The sequence below is a fragment of the Rhamphochromis longiceps genome, linkage group LG11, assembly GCF_057381845.1.
Source record: "Rhamphochromis longiceps isolate RC_006_pf linkage group LG11, R_longiceps_female_GT1.1, whole genome shotgun sequence".
Taxonomy (NCBI): domain Eukaryota; kingdom Metazoa; phylum Chordata; class Actinopteri; order Cichliformes; family Cichlidae; genus Rhamphochromis; species Rhamphochromis longiceps.
The window spans coordinates 38,186,649-38,205,666 of NC_140567.1; the positions used below are offsets into that span (position 1 = coordinate 38,186,649).

Consider the following 19,018-nt stretch of genomic DNA (forward strand, 5'->3'; position numbering starts at 1 on the left):
AAACTGCACCTTTTTCATGATCCAGGGCAGGTCTGGCTTCTTCTTTCAGTGAAATTTAGTGGTGACTTTAAAATCAGTGCATTTTATTTGTCTGTGACTGAGCCTCCATCTTTGGGAGTGGTGCTGTGTGAGACTCTCAAAGCACGTTTTGCACTTTTAGAGGAGATGCACTAAAACTGTAACATCATTAAAAAGACGCTGAAGCCAAACAAACAAAGAACAAAATAAAAACTGTTTGTTCTCTATGATTGGAACTGACATGTGAAATGTGTCGGGTTGTGTCGTCATCATCACTGATTTGTTTGGAGGAGTTGAGCTTGAACGCTCTTTTCTCCCAATTCTAATAATGACAACATTATTCAAATAAGACTGAAGTGGTCGGGCAGACGTCAGTCTGTTTGCATCTGTAATAACTTTGAATAAGTCATCTTCAGTTAAACGACTCTGAGCATCTTTAATCAAATGCACTGTAATGAACACTGGGCTGCTTTCTAAAAAACCACTTTTACAAAGTCTCTGATGGACGTGGGAGGAGGAGCGAGGATGACATTTATATCAGATGAAGAGTTCTGACTGTGTCACAGCTGCACAGACGTCTCATCGTGTCGGGTATGTTCTGCATATGTTTGGTTTATTTGATAATCTCACACATTCATTGTCTGGTATTCTAATAAACAAAATGATGATAATTGAAGGAAGACAACATTTTTAAAGTTGAACGTTTCAAATATTAAATATGTTTGATAGTTTTGTTTGAATGATTAGATTAGATAGAAATGGAGTGAATGACAGAGACAGCTGCCTCTTTGTTGATGCTGCTTTAAGTGTTATGATTAATAATGAACGAGCAGCTGCAGATGAGATTCATGAGGACGTCTTCACAGTTTTTCAGCTCTCAGTCATGAAGAGGTGTGGACTGATCCTGCTGCTGCTCTCAGGTCTGTGAACTCATCTCAGTCGCCTCATTTACAGTTTGAATAAAACTTTTGATGTCAGAAAATCAAAGAAAGCACAAAGTGAACTGCTCCATAGGGATTATTTTAAAGGTGTCTGTAAACGAGCTTCAAGCAGTCACAGGAACACTCGTACAATCTCCAAAGACCTTTGTCATGTCAACTAAACTTCTAAAGGTTTCTTTGGGTCCAGTTAGAAGTTTGATTGACAGTTTAATAGTCGGCAGTTTGTAACAGTCTGTATAAAGTATAAAAGAGTAAAAACGGAAAGAAAGGAGGGAAGAGTCAGTGCATGAACGTGGCTGTTTGTGTGCACTGCTGAGAAAAACACGTCTTGATTTTATTTTCTGTGTAGAAATCTGACTGAAAGCCTGAAACGCTGCAAACCCGTCAGCTCGCTGAAAAAGATCCTGACTGCTTTTACCACGTCCGTGTGCACGTTAGAGCAGGGCGATATGACCAAAAATATTTATCATGATATTTCATTTTCTTATTGTTGCCTAACATTGTACCGGTATTACCGTGAACGGTATAATATGGCCCAGCCCTAGTGCACGTGTTGTTCAGCTTTGAGCCTCGACCACTAACACGTCGTTTTCCTTCATTGTGCACACTGAAGAGGAAAAATCGTCCAAATACATGTGCAATAAGGCCAGAGTGAAAAACAAACTTAGCACTGTTAAAGCAGCTTTTTAAGCTGATGTGAGAGTTTCGCCCTGGAGCAGGAAACCAGTGTGTAGGTGTCCACAGGCACCATAAAACAGCTTTTAACCAGTACACGAGTTACACATCCTTTGAAGGACACATATATTAACATATATTCACGTCTTTAAAGATGTCAACAAAAAGTTTGCGTTGTGGTAGCATGTAAAGAATTTATTCTCCTGATGACTAAAATAGTCGAGCTGAGGTGAGTCTGTGACCGCGCTGACTGACTCGTGTCCTCTCAGGTTACGTGATGGTCTGCCATCTTCAGTCTGATCAGTTAGTCAGACAGCTCCACCTGGTTGACCTGCAGAAGTCCTGGAACGATGCTCAGCAATACTGCAGAGATGAGTACATTGACCTCGCCATCGTTAACAGCTCAGCTCTCATCCAGGAAGCCCAGAAAAGGGCGGGGAGCACCGAGGCGTGGATTGGACTCTCCAAAGACTGGACCTGGTCTCAAACTGGTCCAGTTCAGTCATCCTGGTTTAACATGTGGTCACCGGGACAGCCAGGGACTGATGAGTGTGTGATAATAACTGGATCTGGATCATGGTCCACTGCACCGTGCTCAAATAAACATTACTTTGTCTGCTATGACGGTGAGTGTTTCAGACTTTGGTACCAGGGTTTGACAAACTGAACATTTTAGCTGCAGGTTTGAATCCGTCTGATCTTTTGTTTCAGCTGCGACTAACAAACACATCCAGGTGAAGAACTCAATGACCCCGTCTGATATCCAGGTGGAGAACTTAATGACCCCGTCTGATATCCAGGTGGAGAACTCAATGACCCCGTCTGATATCCAGGTGGAGAACTCAATGACCCCGTCTGATATCCTGGTGGAGAACTCAATGACCCCGTCTGATATCCTGGTGGAGAACTCAATGACCCCGTCTGATATCCAGGTGGAGAACTCAATGACCCCGTCTGATATCCTGGTGGAGAACTCAATGACCCCGTCTGATATCCTGGTGGAGAACTCAATGACCCCGTCTGATATCCAGGTGGAGAACTCAATGACCCCGTCTGATATCCTGGTGGAGAACTCAATGACCCCGTCTGATATCCTGGTGGAGAACTCAATGACCTGGTCTGATGCTCAGTCTCACTGCAGACAGACGTACACAGACCTGAAAACCATCACCAACACGCAGGACAACAGCCAGGTCGCTTCTATGTTGTCAGATACTGCTGGTGCCTGGATTGGACTGTACAGAAAATACTGGACGTGGTCAAACTCGAGCACAGCCTCCAACCTGCCGTGGGGGCCCGGGCAGCCTGATGACAGCGTAAACTGTGCCACAATAGTCGGATCAACAGGCTCCTTCAACAGTCATAACTGTGATGACCAACGCCCCTTCCTCTGCTCCAGAGGTGAGTCTGTCCTCTGTGTTTCTGCACAGTCTGGTCCTCCTGGGCTCATCCGGACACTCTTGGCACAGCACTGCCGATGCTTTGGGTGGCGCTGTCATTTAGTGTTTGCTCTGTCTGCGGTAGAGTATCACTTCCTGTTCCTGTTTCAACACAGGAACAGGAAGTAGTAGTTGAGTAGCTTATCTGCGTAGCAATTTAATTAAAAACCTTTAGATAACTTCTGTTTTCATAGTATAATCTTCACGTGCACCATGGCTACTTCACCTGTCCCTCCTGCACTTTCTTGCTCATTGTGTCAGATGTTTAGTTACTCCTTTAGCAGTAATGATATCTGTAACAAATGTAGCATATTTGCAGCTCTGGAGGCCAGGATTACTGAATTGGAGACTCGGCTTCGCACCCTTCATTCACCCATAGCTAGCCAGGCCCCTGTAGCTGGTGCAGCCGAAGATAGCGTAGGCCCCGCTAGCTGTTCCCCGGCAGACCCCAAGCAGCTGGGGAAAGAGGGCGGCTGGGTCACGGTGAGGAGGAAGCATAGTCCTAAACAGAAGCCCCAGGTACACCACCAACCCGTTCATGTGTCTAACCGTTTTTCCCCACTCGGCGACACACCCGCCGGGGGTCAAACTCTGGTAATTGGTGATTCTGTTCTCAGACATGTGAAGCTAGAGACACCGGCAGGGGCCAGAGCAGGCGACATTGAAGGAAATTTAAAACTGCTGGCTAAGGGTAAACGTAAATTCAGTAAGATCATAATTCACGTCGGCAGTAATGACACCCGGTTACGCCAATCAGAGGTCACTAAAATCAATATTGAATCGGTGTGCAACTTTGCCAAAACAATGTCGGACTCTGTAGCTTTCTCTGGTCCCCTCCCCAATCAGACCAGGAGTGACATGTTTAGCCGCATGTTCTCCTTAAATTGCTGGCTGTCTGAGTGGTGTCCCAGAAACGATGTGGGCTTCATAGATAATTGGCAAACCTTCTGGAGGAAACCTGGTCTTGTTAGGAGAGACGGCATCCATCCCACTTTGGATGGAGCAGCTCTCATTTCTAGAAATATGGACAAATTTATTAAACCCCCCAAAATATGACTATCCAGAGTTGGGACCAGGAAGCAGAGTTGCAGTCTTACACGCCTCTCTGCAGCTTCTCTCCTCCTGCTACCCCCCCAAAAACCCATCTCCATAGAGACTGTGTCAGCTCCCAAACAGACAAAAAACAAACTAAAACCAGAAACAAACAACTTAAACATAAACAATCACAAAGAAAGAACAATACAGTATCCACATCTGAACCAAAGAGTAAAACAGTGAAATGTGGATTATTAAATATTAGGTCTCTCTCCTCCAAGTCTCTGTTAGTACATGACTTAATAATTGATCAACAAATCGATTTACTCTGCCTTACAGAAACCTGGTTGCAGCAGGATGATTATGTTAGTTTAAATGAATCAACACCCCCGAGTCATTCTAACTACCAGAAACCTCGAAGCACAGGCCGAGGGGGTGGTGTGCTGGGCTGGTTCTAGACAGGCATATATGAGGGGGCAGACAGAAATGTAAAGGGGGCACATGGTGGCAGCTGAGGCGAATGTGGGGTGCTCTGAATAACTGTTTTTGTCATGTAATTGGATTGCACTTTGTCAAACCTCTACCCTAAAACCTGACCAACTTGGGTGTCCCCCCTGAAGGCTCAGCTTCTGCAGGTCTAGATCTTAGTGTCACTGAGGCACACAAACCCCCTGACCACGTTAAGGTGGCAATCACTCAGGAGGAAAACTGAAAAACAAAATAAAAAATAATAAAATAAAATATTGCTCATCAGATTCTACCAACTAAAAACATGACATTTACCTTAATTAGATGCCCTATGTTAAATACATTTGAATCCAACCATAGTACTTCTCACTATTGCCAATATTAACAAAACTAAAAAGGGTAGGCCAAGTTATGAAAAAAGGGCACTTCTCCAACTCTTGAAAAATAGAAATAAAAAATACATTAAAATATCCATCCAGTTCTTTAAAACCAACAACATAAAATCTATCTTAATTTGATTGCCTAAGTAAAGTATCAAATCAATTTTATTTATATAGCACTTTTACATTATACATGCTTCCCTTAGGCAGCATCATTAGAAGACATAGCATACATTTACACTGCTATGCAGATGACACCCAGCTCTATCTGTGCATGAAGCCAGATAACACACACCAATGAGTTACACTGCAGGAATGTCTTAAAGACATAAAGACCTGGATGGCCGCTAACTTTCTGCTTCTTAATTCAGATCAAACTGAGGTTATTGTACTCGGCCCTGAAAAGCTTAGAAATATGGTATCTAAGCAGATTCTTACTCTGGATGGCATTACCTTGGCCTCCAGTAACACTGTGAGGAACCTTGGAGTCATTTTTGACCAGGACATGTCCTTCAATGCACATATTAAACAAATATGTAAGACTGCGTTCTTCCATTTGCGCCCCTCCCTGAGCTCTGAGTTCTGCTGGAGGTTTCTTCCTGTTAAAAGGGAAAAAGTTTTTCCTTCTGACTGTCGCCAAAGTGCTTATTCATAGGGGGTCATTTGATTGCTTGGTTTTTTCTCTATATGTATTACTATAGGGTCTACCGCACAGTATAAAGCGCCTTGAGGCGACTGTTGTTGTGATTTAGTGATGTATAAATAAAATTGAATTGAATTGAATGGCCCTTTTCTTTCTCTGCAGATGTCAAACCTTCAGCCTCGAGGTCAGTGAAGGTTCAGCTGAGGGCGGGATCTGCAGACCTGAACGACCCCACAGTGCAAGAATCCATCCTGCAGCAGGTCAGAGGTCACACGGGCCCCGATACAAGGAACAGACCGCTATAACTACTGTGAAATGATAGAGAGCAGTGAGTCTGTGCAGGTTCAGGGACACGTGACAGCACACAGCTGCAGAGATACGGGGCTCGTTTAATGCAATCCCATCCATTTGTATTATTTAACCTTTTTAACTGGTAACTTGAAGAAGTCACTTAATTTCAGATTACTGTGAGGAGACGACGTGAACCAATGACAGGCAATGAGGCCTAATTCCAGACTTCAGTTTCATCCCCAGCCAGTTCATTTAGTTCATTTCCCCCAGAAACAGCACCAACAACGTTTTCTGCTCACTACAGAAACAACGGCTGATTAATGAGGAGCTTCTGTTAATGTGTGAAAACTGTGTTTCAGGTGAGGGAGAAGCTGGTGGAGCAAGGAGTCACTGAGGAGGTGAAGCTGAGGTGGAGGACGCAGCCTGATGGGAAGGTTTTCCACAGAGAGGAGGAGACAGCCGCTTACAGTGAGAAGGAAGACTGTGGCGGTTTAGTCTGAACGTTATTGGCTGATGTTCCTCAGATGATCTGCTGTGTAATTCAACTTATTTCCATCTCTGTACTCTGACTGCTGGACTGTAACAGCGTAGCTTTGCATGACTGACAGTTGGAAATCATCCTTCTTTATCCTAAGCTCAGATCAGAGTGTCTGATGAGCTGTTTTATGCCTCTTTGTTTCTTCTGATTGGTGAAGCTAAAGTTTGCAGGTGAGCGGGTGGGCGGACCTTCTGTGTCTCAGATATAAATGTTCATGATATCCTGTCTCTACATATGAAAGTTCAAGAGGAGAAAAAGGTGAAACTGAGTGTTCAGAGCAGCCTGATGTCTGAGCTTTTTGACTTCATACTTTATAGTTCAAATGAGCACCCAGCAATATAACAGTAGATATGCCATATATGTCAGTGAATCGCACATTTATGCTCTCTATTATCATATTAAATATACATTTTTCTGTCTCAGAAATGTCTCTGCTGCTGTTTGATTCTGTAAACTACAGTCATGGCTCTGCATCCATCTTCATTGTAGACTCTATTCAATAAAGTCTATTGATATTTTATTGTCCTGTCAGAACTTTCAGTTGCTTCATTTTTATGCTCTTATTTTGAATTTGATGCAGTAACACACATCATAAAGGCTGAGACAACATGAAGTTTAATGCTAAACAATAAGAGTCTCACATACAGTGAAGCTGATTGGCGGGACAGCAGTCACATGACTGGCTATGAAATCCCAGACAGACAATCCAACAGTTTGTGAAACATCTGAATGTAAAATGCTGAAAACTTCTGCTGCTCATCTGTTCACAGAAAAATCTGTGAAAGCGACGAGACGGCTGTGTGACGGTGATTTTCAAAATAAATTCAGATCAAATATTTTCTGTTTTAAAACACAAAGTGTTTCACAGTCTGATAAAACTCCACATTAAGACCAGAGTACCTGTCCACACAGCGGTGCATTCACTGCTGCACACACACGCACACGCACACACACACGCACACACGCACATTAGAGGAACAAAAGCCAAAAACAACAGGAAACAGATTAAAGCTCATCTATAAAATGAGTTGTCAGCAGTCGCTGCCCTGACATGGACGTGGCTGATGTGTTTACAGATGCATGTCTTTATTTTTCCTTTTCATGATGATCATGTGTTTTGAATAATTGTATTGTTTGTTATTTTCTCTTTTACCGTGGGAGGGGCTTTCGTGAGAATGAGATAAAGTAAATGATGGGCTGAGGAAAGCTGTTCCAAAGTTGGGAGCTGTGACTCTGGGTCGGTTTAGTCTGCCCACCAGGAAGTGACTGATCAGCTGATTTTTAATGGCTGATGTTCACAGGTTGATTTGACTCTTTTTTATCTTTAGAAAAATGCTCGTTTTGTTGGACAATAACATTTTTGTTATTCAGAGATGCTAACAGTAGAAAAGGTCTGAGTGGTAATGATCGAGTTTTCCTTCAGGACTTCATCGTTCTTCCTGAAAATGTGTGACTGACCATTTAAAAGTCCAGCCCTTCACCTCCACAGTAACACTCTAAGGAGTTTAAGACCATGGCGCCATCTGCTGGCCAAACCTTCACATTGCACCACGAGAATAGAATAGAATTCAACTTTATTGTCATTGCACACGTCACAAGTACAAGGCAATGAAACGCAGTTTGCATCCATCCAGAAAGTGCTTTAGCCACAATATAGATGTATTACAGAAATGGGTCTGTTACAATGTTCATGGTATGAAGGTATGTCATGAATAAGCTCTAAGTATGTGCAGGCTGTAGTGAGTATACAGGCTATGAACAGGATATCAATATGAACTATGCAAGTTATAAACAGCTGGTTATAACTTGCATGTGGTTTATAGAAGATGGTTGATCACGCACGCACGCACACACACACACACACTAGAGGAACAAAAGCCAAAAACAACAGGAAACAGATTAAAGCTCATCTATAAAATGAGTTTCCAGCAGTCGCTGCCCTGACATGGACATGGCTGATGTGTTTACAGATTCTGCACTGTAAAAAATTGCAGTGAATTTGACATATAAACCATGTAAAATCCCTACAGAAATGTATAGTAAACCCCAAAACACATTTTTTCTGTTTCAATCACAGTGAATTTTTGTAAACTATTAAACAGAATGTTTTTGTTACATTTATGTTACGTGCCTCCAACCGAAGGCGAGCTAGATGCACCTTAAGTCTAGCATGTCCGTTTGACCCACTGAAGTCTGGGGACAGAGGATCGAAACGAGGTAGAGTAGGAGGCACCTTAGGCTCCACCTGGACTTTGGGGGGAGTAGCTATAGCACCAACATCCTCCTTCAGAGGTTCGACACCTTGCTCAGCAGAAAGAACGTTACCATCACATACCTCTGAACCAGTCAAGATTTTCAACTCAACTAAACGTTGTAAGATAATACCCTTAATTTCCTTTTTTGCACTATATTTCTTTACTGGAATATCAAAGTGTGCCGCAATACTCAATAAGTCATCTTTACGACATAACTCAAACTTCTCAGGTCTCGGAGCATGAATGAAATCTTCTAAGTCAAAATCCATACTTAATTACAAGGCAGTAACATTGTACCAAGCACCAGCGTTGTCTATAGCTCTGGAAAATAGATCCCGGACGAGCCCCCACTTGTGTTACGTCTCCTCGAGGGCAGGAGGGGATAACACAACAACTCCGGAAACTCGGTACAGGTGTTATGAAAAAGGTTTAATGGCAGCGCTCTCACAGATTAAATAACCCAGATTCAAACAACAAATGTGGGGGAGAAAGGGACAGTTAGGTTGTGCCAAAAAAAACACCAAAAAGACAAAACCAAAACTTAGCTGATTCTATTATCCTAGAAAAGCAAAAACAAGAGGGAAAGACCCTAAACCTCAACTCGAAACAAGCTCAAAATTACAGATTATTAAGAAAACACACATAAAACCATGCCATCTGCTAATTCAGCCACTGATATGCCAGAGAATGATAGTCGGTCTTATCTCAGAAATATGTGTCTCTTTTACCTTAAACTGCAAGGACAGCTGCTAATTCCTGCCTCTATAATACAGATTACTTGGATTTGAAGGGGAAAAGGTCTTCTGGACTACATGACCACAGTTGGTGTCAGCAAAAGCAAGACGTTCCTTCAGACTGATGCAAGGCTTCAGAGGATACGGGGACGGCAGAGTGGCTGCTCAGATGATGTGAAAGAGGTGGTCCTGCTTCTGCTCAGCTACTTTGAAGAGAAGGAGTCCATGCTTTTCCATGTAGAAGATGCATGTCTGGCAGATGAGGTGCAACTGGAGCAAGTGTCTCTGACACCCACGATTATTGTCTTTGGTAAGTCTGTTTCATAGCTCTCTCTCTCTCTCTTTTTAATTGCACTGTTTATAGAATCTCATGTACTGCAGTGCTTATTAATATAACCTGTTAAATAATTTGTTCTCAGGTCAGTCCTGCTATTCCTTAAGATGATACATGCTGAGTCTTGATCGGAACCTCGTCAGCACAAACATATCCTCATTCATTTCTGCACTGTGCATCGTGTTCGGGAGCTACTACAATTTTAACATCCATTATCTGGCTTCCACTCTGGAGGTTCTTCAAAGGTGAGCAAATATGTCTTTCTTATTTCTCAGACCTGAGAATCTCGCGGTACAACAATTGTGATTGAGACTCTGAGATCTGGAGTCTGGCTCTGACTCTTGGCTGGGTTTGGACCCGGATTAAGACTGTTTTTATAAAATAACAGTCTTTATTTTTCCTTTTCATAATTATCATGTGTTTTGAATAATTGTATTGTTTGTTATTTTCTCTTTTACCGTGGGAGGGGCTTTCATGAGAATGAAATGAATAAATTTTTCTTTTTCTTTTTTTTTGTGAGAATGTCTCATGACAGTGACGTAAGCGAGTGCGACGTTCGTGACAACAGCTGTGTGCAGATCAACAGTGGATCACATATCGATTATGGGAGAGAGTATGAGCGTGCAGCGTTTAAAGCGTGGAAGCACTGACCTTACTTTGAGTTTGATTCCATAAAAAGTGACAAAAACATTAGTGTCCGCTGTGCGTGGGAAGAAAACTTCTTTTTACAGCGAAAAAAACCCCCAAACGTCCGAGCAAGCACCGAGTAGCTACGATGTAATTGTAAATGACCCAGATTATTTGTTTATTTGATATTTTTCAAACAGTTAAATCCCTGAACGAATTATACCTTATAATATAGATTAGACTCTTATTTTGAAATTCGGAACGGGCAACTTCCGGGAAGGAAGATCGTACCGCAACTGCTTGCCGCAGAAAGGATTAATGAGAAGGTTATCGTTTTCCATCCATCTTAAAATTAGCATCTAGCTGGAAGGCGAACAGGTATGTTTGTGTGTTGTACTTGTTGTTTACATTTCGGACAATTTGTAAATGTATTACTTGATTGTTAATAAGTTTATGAGCGATCTAGCAGGCTGATGCTAGCACCTCCTGTGCCTTTTCTGTGAATTGATTAGCATAACAGAAACGTGGTTATATCAAGTGAATGTTTGTTTTATGTTATGGTTACAGCTCTTACGATGTGTCTATGGCAATTTGTGAATAAATGGGTTGGAATACCCCACCATGGTCCATCCGTAATGATCATTGAGTGCATCGTCTGAATAAAGTCCGGCTGGAATGCTACAGTAAGAGCTGATCCCCCGCATCATCCTGCTGCCATCCTGCACCACGGAACCACGAGGACGAGTCACGGAGCTGTGTTGCTATTCGTCTGGGATTGACAAGACATTTCACGGAGCAACTCAGTGCCATTCTATGGGTCTTCTAGACAGAGACTTTATAATCATCATGCAGCTGGCTTAATGGTTTGATGTGACGGTCAGAAAAGGTATGGAACATTTCATTCTAATCGACAAGGAAAGGACATTCATTCTCATCAGTGGTGGTTAAAGGGAGAGAGAAGGTCGTCAACTACTGTGGACATCTGCTGCATTAAGACACAACGGACATGAAGTAATAACAAGTGAAGTAATTTTGTTTATTGGTATTTACCACCACTACTGTATATTTATCATTCTTTCTACTGACCAAAAAGGGGGTGAAAGAGGGGCATTTAGTTCAATTTGTAACTGTACAATAGTAATGGTGTATTGATCTGTGTTTAGCATAAGAGGTTTACTTTACCACATCAGTTTGCAACAGCTAGCAGGTTGCATTTATTATTTTATACATTTCTTCTCAATGTTGTGTTGGTTATCCGCTTCTATTTCAACTTGGTTTAAAGTGCAAAGATTCTCCTCCCTTCTGTTAATGCAGCCTGTAAGTTATAGTAACCACAAGCAGCTCATTAACTAAAGCCTGCAAATTAGATAAGTAAATAACATAAACATTAAGGAAATGGAGACTCCCTCCTCACAAACAGAACTAGAGCATCAGATAGTCGACCTGCAGAATAAAATCAAAGGGCTTAAGGCGTCTCTTGAAGACACATCAGAAACTACGGAAATAGAACTTTTGGAGAAGGAAATTCAACGCAGAGAAGAAACGTTGAACAACTTACAAGGTGAGCTTAAGGAAGGCCTCCGACGTTCCACTCGAACAAAAACCCCAACTCCAAAGGCGCTCGAAATGCAACAGGAGGAAGCAAGAAAAAGGGAAAGAAAGTTCATCTCAACGTACGAAAGATGGAAGATTCGAGCCCGAGAGTCAAGAGAGCAGCTCAAGTCAGACATTAGTAAAGGCGAGCTGGCATCTTTGATGGATGCTTTGGAGAAAGAGAAAGAAACTGTGTTAAACACTTACCTTGAAATACGAAGTCACATTACACCTTCTCCAGAATTAAGACGTCACGTTGACAGTTGTGAGGCAGTTACAGCCGAAATTATGAAAGTTACCTACGAGAGAATGTCAGATCTCGATGGTGATTATGATGCAGAACAAGTACATTGCCGTCTCAGGGAGCTGCTTAAGAACAGCTACGCACGCTCCATCTATGGATCCACTGCATCTAGAGTGACAAAGTCAATCCGTAGTCACAGAGGCACTACTCTAACACTCAAACAGGCGGATGCAGCAGCAGAGCTAGCTGCTAAGGAAGTCGAATTTGAAGGGTTGCTGGAAGAAGAGAGACAAATGGAAAAGATAGAGGAACAGCACAGAAAAATGGAAGTAGAAAAGCGCAGACTTGAACGCCTTCAAGCAGAAAGGAATCTGAGGGCTGCTCGGGCCAAACTGCAAGTCTACAGCCAGGTAGCCTCGCAGGAAGGCAGTCCCCATTCCTCTAATAGTTCAGTGGGAAATCATCATGTTCCCCCTGCTATCAACCCTCCAACTCCCACCGTCACAGCATCGCCACCCGACCTAAACGTGTCATCCCTTGCCCAAGCCCTACAAGACAGTATGGCTCTAAATAGACTTCCAGTTCCAGAGCCGTCTGTATTTAGTGGGAACCCCATTCAGTTCATTGAGTGGAAAACTTCATTCATGTCACTTATTGACAAAAAGGCCATCTCCCCAGCAGACAAACTTTATTACTTGAGGAAGTATGTAGGCGGCCCAGCTCGTAAAACATTAGAAGGAACTTTCTATAGGAATGACAGCGACGCTTATAAGGATGCGTGGAACAAACTGGATAACAGATATGGCCAAACCTTTATTATACAGAAAGCCTTCAGAGATAAGCTCACAGATTGGCCAAAGATCCAACCAAGAGATGCAGAAGGATTAAGAGACTTCTCAGATTTCTTAAACGCTTGCCAAGATGCAATGACACATGTGAAGAGCCTCGAAATACTGAACGACTGTGAAGAGAATAAGAAGCTAATCCTTAAACTACCAGAGTGGATAGCATCTCACTGGAACAGGAAGGTTACTGAAGCCTTAAAGGGCAATAAGGAATTCCCCAGTTTTAAGGACTTCGCCGCATTTATGGCGACAGAGGCAGAGATTGCTTGCAATCCAATCACCTCAGCTTATGCCCTCCGCGGCTCTGAGTCGAGCACAGCAAAACAAGGCAGCAGAGACCCTAAGAGGAACAAGGCAAGGGTTCTAAACACACAGACTGAGGCTGACACCGAGAGGCTCAAGCCAGTTAAAGGAAAGGAAAGGTCTCCTTGTGCCTTCTGTCAAAATAATCAACACAGACTACATGGATGTCCCAAGTTTATTGCTAAAACTCTGGAGGAGCGTCGAGATTTTGTCAGAGAACATAAGCTCTGCTATGGCTGCACCAAACCTGGACATAGTGCAAAAGACTGTCGACATCGACACTCATGCAACACGTGCAAGGGTAAACATCCCACTTGTTTACACGATGACAACTATTTAAAGAAGGAAAGAGTTCTGCCACAGGAAACCACTATCCTGAGCAATGCCGGCCAAACGGAGGCTGCTGCAACTTCAATGTCAGTGATTACTGGACAGCCAACTAACACATCAATGATTGTGCCTGTGTGGGTGTCAAAAAAGGATACAGGAACTGAGAAACTGGTTTACGCCTTGCTGGACACGCAAAGCGACACGACGTTTGTTGACCAGGAACTGAGTGATGTATTAAAGGCAGATTCCTGTCCAGTTAAGCTGAAGTTAACTACTATGATTGGACGCGACGTGATCGTAAAGAGCCAAAGAGTCTCAGGGCTTTGTGTTCGGGGTTATCGCTCTTCCCTCCTCATCGACCTTCCTCCTGCTTATACCAAGGATTGCATACCAGTAAACAGAGCCCATATCCCAACATGCGAGACAGCTAAAAGGTGGAATCATCTCTCCAAGGTCATAGAAGAGATTCCACCTCTACAGGACTGTGAGGTTGGTTTATTGATAGGCTATAACTGCGCACGAGCAATGGCACCAAGAGACGTCATAACGGGAGGAGACGATGAGCCTTATGCAATTCGTACCGACTTAGGATGGAGCATAGTTGGTGGTACGTCGACATGCCCCGACACCTCAAGTACGGCGGGACAGTGCTTCCGAGTTGCAGTCAGGGAGCTCCCACCAGTCACTCCGGCAGATGCCATTCGCATTCTAGAGTCTGACTTTAAGGATGCTAAGGAAGACGGCAAACCAGTGTCTCAGGAGGACATCCTGTTCCTGGACAAACTCAAGAACCACATCGAAAAGAACAGTCTAGGTCACTACGAGATGCCGTTGCCCTTTAAGGAGAGACCTACCTTACCTGACAACAAACAGCTTGCAGTCATACGTCTGAGCCATCTAAAGAGGAAGCTGTTAAAGGATGAAGGGTACAAAGAACAGTATATCAAGTTCATGGAGGAGGTCATAGAAAGGGGTGATGCAGAGGAAGTCCACGATGATGGGAAAGAGGGCGAAAAATGGTACATACCTCATCACGGTGTATTCCACGACAAGAAGCCAGGCAAACTGCGCGTGGTGTTCGACTGCTCTGCCAAGTACAAGGGAACCAGTTTGAATGATCATCTGCTCACTGGTCCTGACCTGATGAACAATCTCAACGGTGTACTTCTTCGCTTCTGGTTGCACTCCACTGCATTGATGTGTGACATAGAGAAAATGTTTCACCAATTTCATGTGAAGAAGTCAGACCAGGATTACCTGCGCTTCCTTTGGTGGAAGAAAGGAGATCTCGGTGCACAGCCCTAAGAATACCTTATGAGGGTGCATATCTTTGGCGCAGCCTCATCGCCTGGCTGTGCGAACTACGGATTGAAGCATTTGGCTACAGAAAATAAAGACCGATACCCATTAGGCTCTCAGTTCATTCTGAGAAATTTCTATGTCGACGATGGAGTCACAAGTACAGACAGCTCAGAGAAGGCTATCAAGTTAGCAGAAGAAGCCAGAAAACTTTGTGCCCTGGGTGGTCTTAGGCTCCACAAGTTTGTGTCCAATGACAAAGCTGTCCTGGTAAGCATACCAGCAACTGAACGTGCATCAGACATTAAAGACCTCAACCTTGCCTTTGATAACTTACCTTCAGAGAGAGCGTTGGGTATCCAATGGCACGTCGAATCAGACTGCCTGAAGATCAGCACCAACCTTAAGGAACAGCCTGCAACACGTCGAGGCATATTGTCCATTGTTGCATCCCTGTACGATCCCTTGGGTCTCATAGCCCCCTTTTTGCTCATTGGAAAGGAAGTGCTGCAGCAGATGTGCTGCCATGGAACAGGTTGGGACGACCCTCTAACCAACGAACTTCGTCCACGGTGGGAGAAATGGAAAAACGACCTCAACAACTTGGAGAGGATAAATATACCCCGAAGTTATGCCCCGGCAGATTTCGGAAGGGTTATTAAACGTGAGTTACATCACTTCTCCGACGCAAGCACTACTGGCTATGGACAGTGTTCATATCTGAGGCTTAGCAATGAAGAAGGAGACATCCACTGTGCTTTAGTCATGGCCAAATCTCGCGTCGCCCCAACAAAGGTCACCACGATCCCAAGATTAGAGTTGACGGCTGCAGTCATCTCTGTGAAAACCAGCAATGTTTTGAAGGAAGAACTTGGATATGCGGACATTGAAGAGCATTTTTGGACCGATTCCAAGTTTGTACTAGGGTACATCAATAATGAGGCTCGACGTTTTCATACATTCGTAGCCAACCGTATCCAGAAGATACATCTCTACACGAATCAAAGGCAATGGAGATACGTCCCTACTGACCAGAATCCTGCGGATCGTGCTTCTAGAGGTTGTTTTGTCCATGAGCTAATATCATCGGACTGGTTTACCGGCCCTGCATTTCTATGGGAAAACGGAGTTGACCTCTCAGAAGAGGTGGCTCCGGAACTGTCAGTCGGAGATCCAGAAGTTAAGGAAACACGGACTCTAAACACGGAAACTGTAGAACAAGATTCTCTTACTTATCGGCTGGCAAAGTTCTCATCCTGGACTCGCGCCATCTGTGCAGTGGCTCGCATTCTTCGAAGGATCAACAAGGATAAGTCAATCGGCCTCTCTACAGTGCAGGAAAGAGAAGAAGCCGAGCGCCTCATCATCAAAGATCTGCAGAGACAAACATATTCGGAGGAAGTGCGGCTACTGAAGAAAGGTTGTCAGCTGCCACCTCATAACAAGCTACATCACCTCAACCCCTTCTTGGACAACAATGGTGTGATTAAGGTGGGAGGTCGACTCCGTGATTCAAACCTTCCTCTCTCAGTTAAACACCCTACCATCATTCCAAAGGAACATCATGTTACAAGGATGATCATAGCATACTGTCATGAAGAAGTCAAACATCAAGGCAAGGGGATGACTCTCAGTGCAATTAGGACAAGAGGTTACTGGATACCAGGAATTGGCAGGACGGTTGCATCCTATCTTCGCCGATGTGTAGTTTGTCGGAAGCTTCGGAGACGGACAGAAGAACAGAAAATGGCCGATCTCCCTCCAGAGCGAGTAAATCCATCTCCACCCTTTACCTACTGTGGAATGGATTGCTTTGGACCCTTCTATAGCAAGCAAGGACGTAGTGTGCGAAAACGATATGGTCTCCTTTTCACCTGCTTCTCCTCCAGAGCCATCCATATTGAAATGCTGGAGGATCTATCTACAGACTCATTCATAATTGGACTGCGCTGCTTCATTGCTATACGTGGAGCCGTACGCCAGATCAAATCTGACCAAGGCAGTAACTTCCTAGGAGCCAAGAATGAACTGCAGGAAGCCCTCACGGAATTAGATGGTGATAAACTGACGAACTTCCTTTCTAAGAAGCAGTGTGACTTCATCCTAAATGCTCCTGGATTAAGTCATGTTGGTGGAGTGTGGGAGCGTCAAATTAGAACAGTCAGGAGTGTTCTCAACGCGACCCTTGGACTCTCACCTGGAAACCTACCTGATGCTTCCCTCCGAGCATTCTTCTATGAAGCAATGACGATAGTTAATAGTCGTCCTCTCACTATTGAAAACCTACATGATCCCAACAGTCTTGAGCCTCTGACACCAAACCACTTACTTACCCTGAAGTCTACCATGGCCCTTCCTCCCCCCGGCAAGTTCATAAGGGAAGATATGTATGCGAGAAAGAGATGGCGCCACGTACAATATTTGGCCGAGCAGTTCTGGAGCCGTTGGCAAAAAGAGTACTTAGCCAACATTGCCTTTAGACAACGCTGGCACACCCCAAAGAGAAACCTGCAGATCGGGGATATAGTCATAATGAAGGATGAAGACTTGCCCAGAAATGAATGGAGGTTGGGAAGAGTCGTAGAGACTACAATGGACAGAGATGGACTGGTTAGGAGAGTGAAGCTCTGTCTAGGTGACAGGAAACTTGGCAAAAATGTTGAACGTCTTACTAAGCGGTCAGTGCTCGAACGGCCAGTTCAAAAACTAGTCTTATTGTTGGAAGGTGACTAGTCCATTCCTTGCATACTATGCTTCTGTTGTTTGGTCATTATTTGTATTATGAAATCATTGTGTTCTTTCTTCCTATGTTTATGGAGTTATGTTTTTGAACACTAATGATTTGGTGGGAGTGTAAATGACCCAGATTATTTGTTTATTTGATATTTTTCAAACAGTTAAATCCCTGAACGAATTATACCTTATAATATAGATTAGACTCTTATTTTGAAATTCGGAACGGGCAACTTCCGGGAAGGAAGATCGTACCGCAACTGCTTGACGCAGAAAGGATTAATGAGAAGGTTATCGTTTTCCATCCATCTTAAAATTAGCATCTAGCTGGAAGGCGAACAGGTATGTTTGTGTGTTGTACTTGTTGTTTACATTTCGGACAATTTGTAAATGTATTACTTGATTGTTAATAAGTTTATGAGCGATCTAGCAGGCTGATGCTAGCACCTCCTGTGCCTTTTCTGTGAATTGATTAGCATAACAGAAACGTGGTTATATCAAGTGAATGTTTATTTGTTTTATGTTATGATTACAGCTCTTACGATGTGTCTATGGCAATTTGTGAATAAATGGGTTGGAATACCCCACCATGGTCCATCCGTAATGATCATTGAGTGCATCGTCTGAATAAAGTCCGGCTGGAATGCTACAGTAATAGGAAACTCAGAGAAACTCGCGGATTCTTCAACTGACATGACTGCTGCAACTCACCTGCACCAGGGCAAACCTCCGCCTGCCCCACTCCTGCTAAACAGGTGAAAATAGATCAACAGGACCGCTGAGTCTATTTGAAAGACTGAGTGTAAACACAAAAAAATATTTTATTTTATGTGCAGAAAATAGGTTTAAATGTTAAACAAATTTCTTCCAGTCAGAGAATGTTGTATATAATTTAATGTTTGCTTGATGCATAAAGTTAGATGAGTAATAAATAAATAAAACTAGTTTTAAAAACCATTTGATCACATTTTGTATGATGGATTATGCAGAAAAAGTAGAATTGGGCTGAAAGATCTATCGCTTTATCACCTCTTCAGGTTGTAACTAAAAAACTAATTACTTTTGAAAATAAGTATCAGTAAAGTAACAGGATTACTTTTGGGGGGAAGTAATCAGTAATTAGTTACTGATTGCATGGCGCCATCTGCTGGCCAAACCTTCACATTGCACTACAAGAATAAAGACTATGTAGTGTGCATCCTGGTAACTGTGGCTTGTTTACAGACTCTAATATACTGTGTGGAAATGTACAGATTGTTTGTTTGTTGCATTCAGTAAGACCTGAAATTAGAG

The 19,018-nt window shown here is 43.3% G+C and overlaps 3 protein-coding genes across 5 annotated transcripts; all 3 read left to right on the forward strand.

The window, feature by feature from the left end:
- Positions 1-325: 325 nt before the first annotated feature.
- Positions 326-6,950, forward strand: LOC146659985 (uncharacterized). Of its 3 annotated transcripts, none has more exons than XM_085423961.1 (6): positions 326-609; positions 885-938; positions 1,904-2,260; positions 2,346-3,035; positions 5,762-5,859; positions 6,250-6,950. In XM_085423961.1, exons 2-6 carry the CDS (start codon positions 902-904, stop codon positions 6,388-6,390), a joined length of 1,323 nt encoding a protein of 440 aa, XP_085280087.1. In that variant the 5' UTR covers positions 326-609; positions 885-901; the 3' UTR covers positions 6,391-6,950. The 3 variants fall into 3 exon arrangements, with proteins under 3 accessions (XP_085280087.1, XP_085280088.1, XP_085280085.1); XM_085423962.1 differs by having other exon boundaries at positions 596-609; positions 852-938; XM_085423959.1 differs by lacking the exon at positions 326-609 and having other exon boundaries at positions 620-938.
- Positions 6,951-10,504: 3,554 nt separating this feature from the next.
- On the forward strand, positions 10,505-14,998 carry LOC146659986 (uncharacterized). The gene is made up of 2 exons (XM_085424220.1): positions 10,505-10,756; positions 10,946-14,998. The coding sequence occupies exon 2, from the start codon at positions 11,774-11,776 to the stop codon at positions 14,996-14,998; it is 3,225 nt and encodes a 1,074-aa protein (XP_085280346.1). The 5' UTR covers positions 10,505-10,756; positions 10,946-11,773.
- A 9-nt stretch (positions 14,999-15,007) lies between these two features.
- LOC146659987 (uncharacterized) lies at positions 15,008-18,317 on the forward strand. The gene is made up of 2 exons (XM_085423977.1): positions 15,008-18,067; positions 18,261-18,317. The coding sequence occupies exon 1, from the start codon at positions 15,008-15,010 to the stop codon at positions 17,723-17,725; it is 2,718 nt and encodes a 905-aa protein (XP_085280103.1). The 3' UTR covers positions 17,726-18,067; positions 18,261-18,317.
- The last annotated feature ends 701 nt before the right edge of the window (positions 18,318-19,018 follow it).

Bases quoted from the DNA above. Each gene is read 5' to 3' on its own strand.
- LOC146659985 (XM_085423959.1), top strand. From the start codon at position 758: ATGATTAGATTAGATAGAAATGGAGTGAATGACAGAGACAGCTGCCTC. The intron at 939-1,903 runs GTCTGTGAACTC...GTGTCCTCTCAG, and splicing joins GATCCTGCTGCTGCTCTCAG to GTTACGTGATGGTCTGCCAT. The intron at 2,261-2,345 runs GTGAGTGTTTCA...CTTTTGTTTCAG, and splicing joins TTACTTTGTCTGCTATGACG to CTGCGACTAACAAACACATC.
- LOC146659986 (XM_085424220.1), top strand. From the start codon at position 11,774: ATGGAGACTCCCTCCTCACAAACAGAACTAGAGCATCAGATAGTCGAC.
- LOC146659987 (XM_085423977.1), top strand. From the start codon at position 15,008: ATGAGGGTGCATATCTTTGGCGCAGCCTCATCGCCTGGCTGTGCGAAC.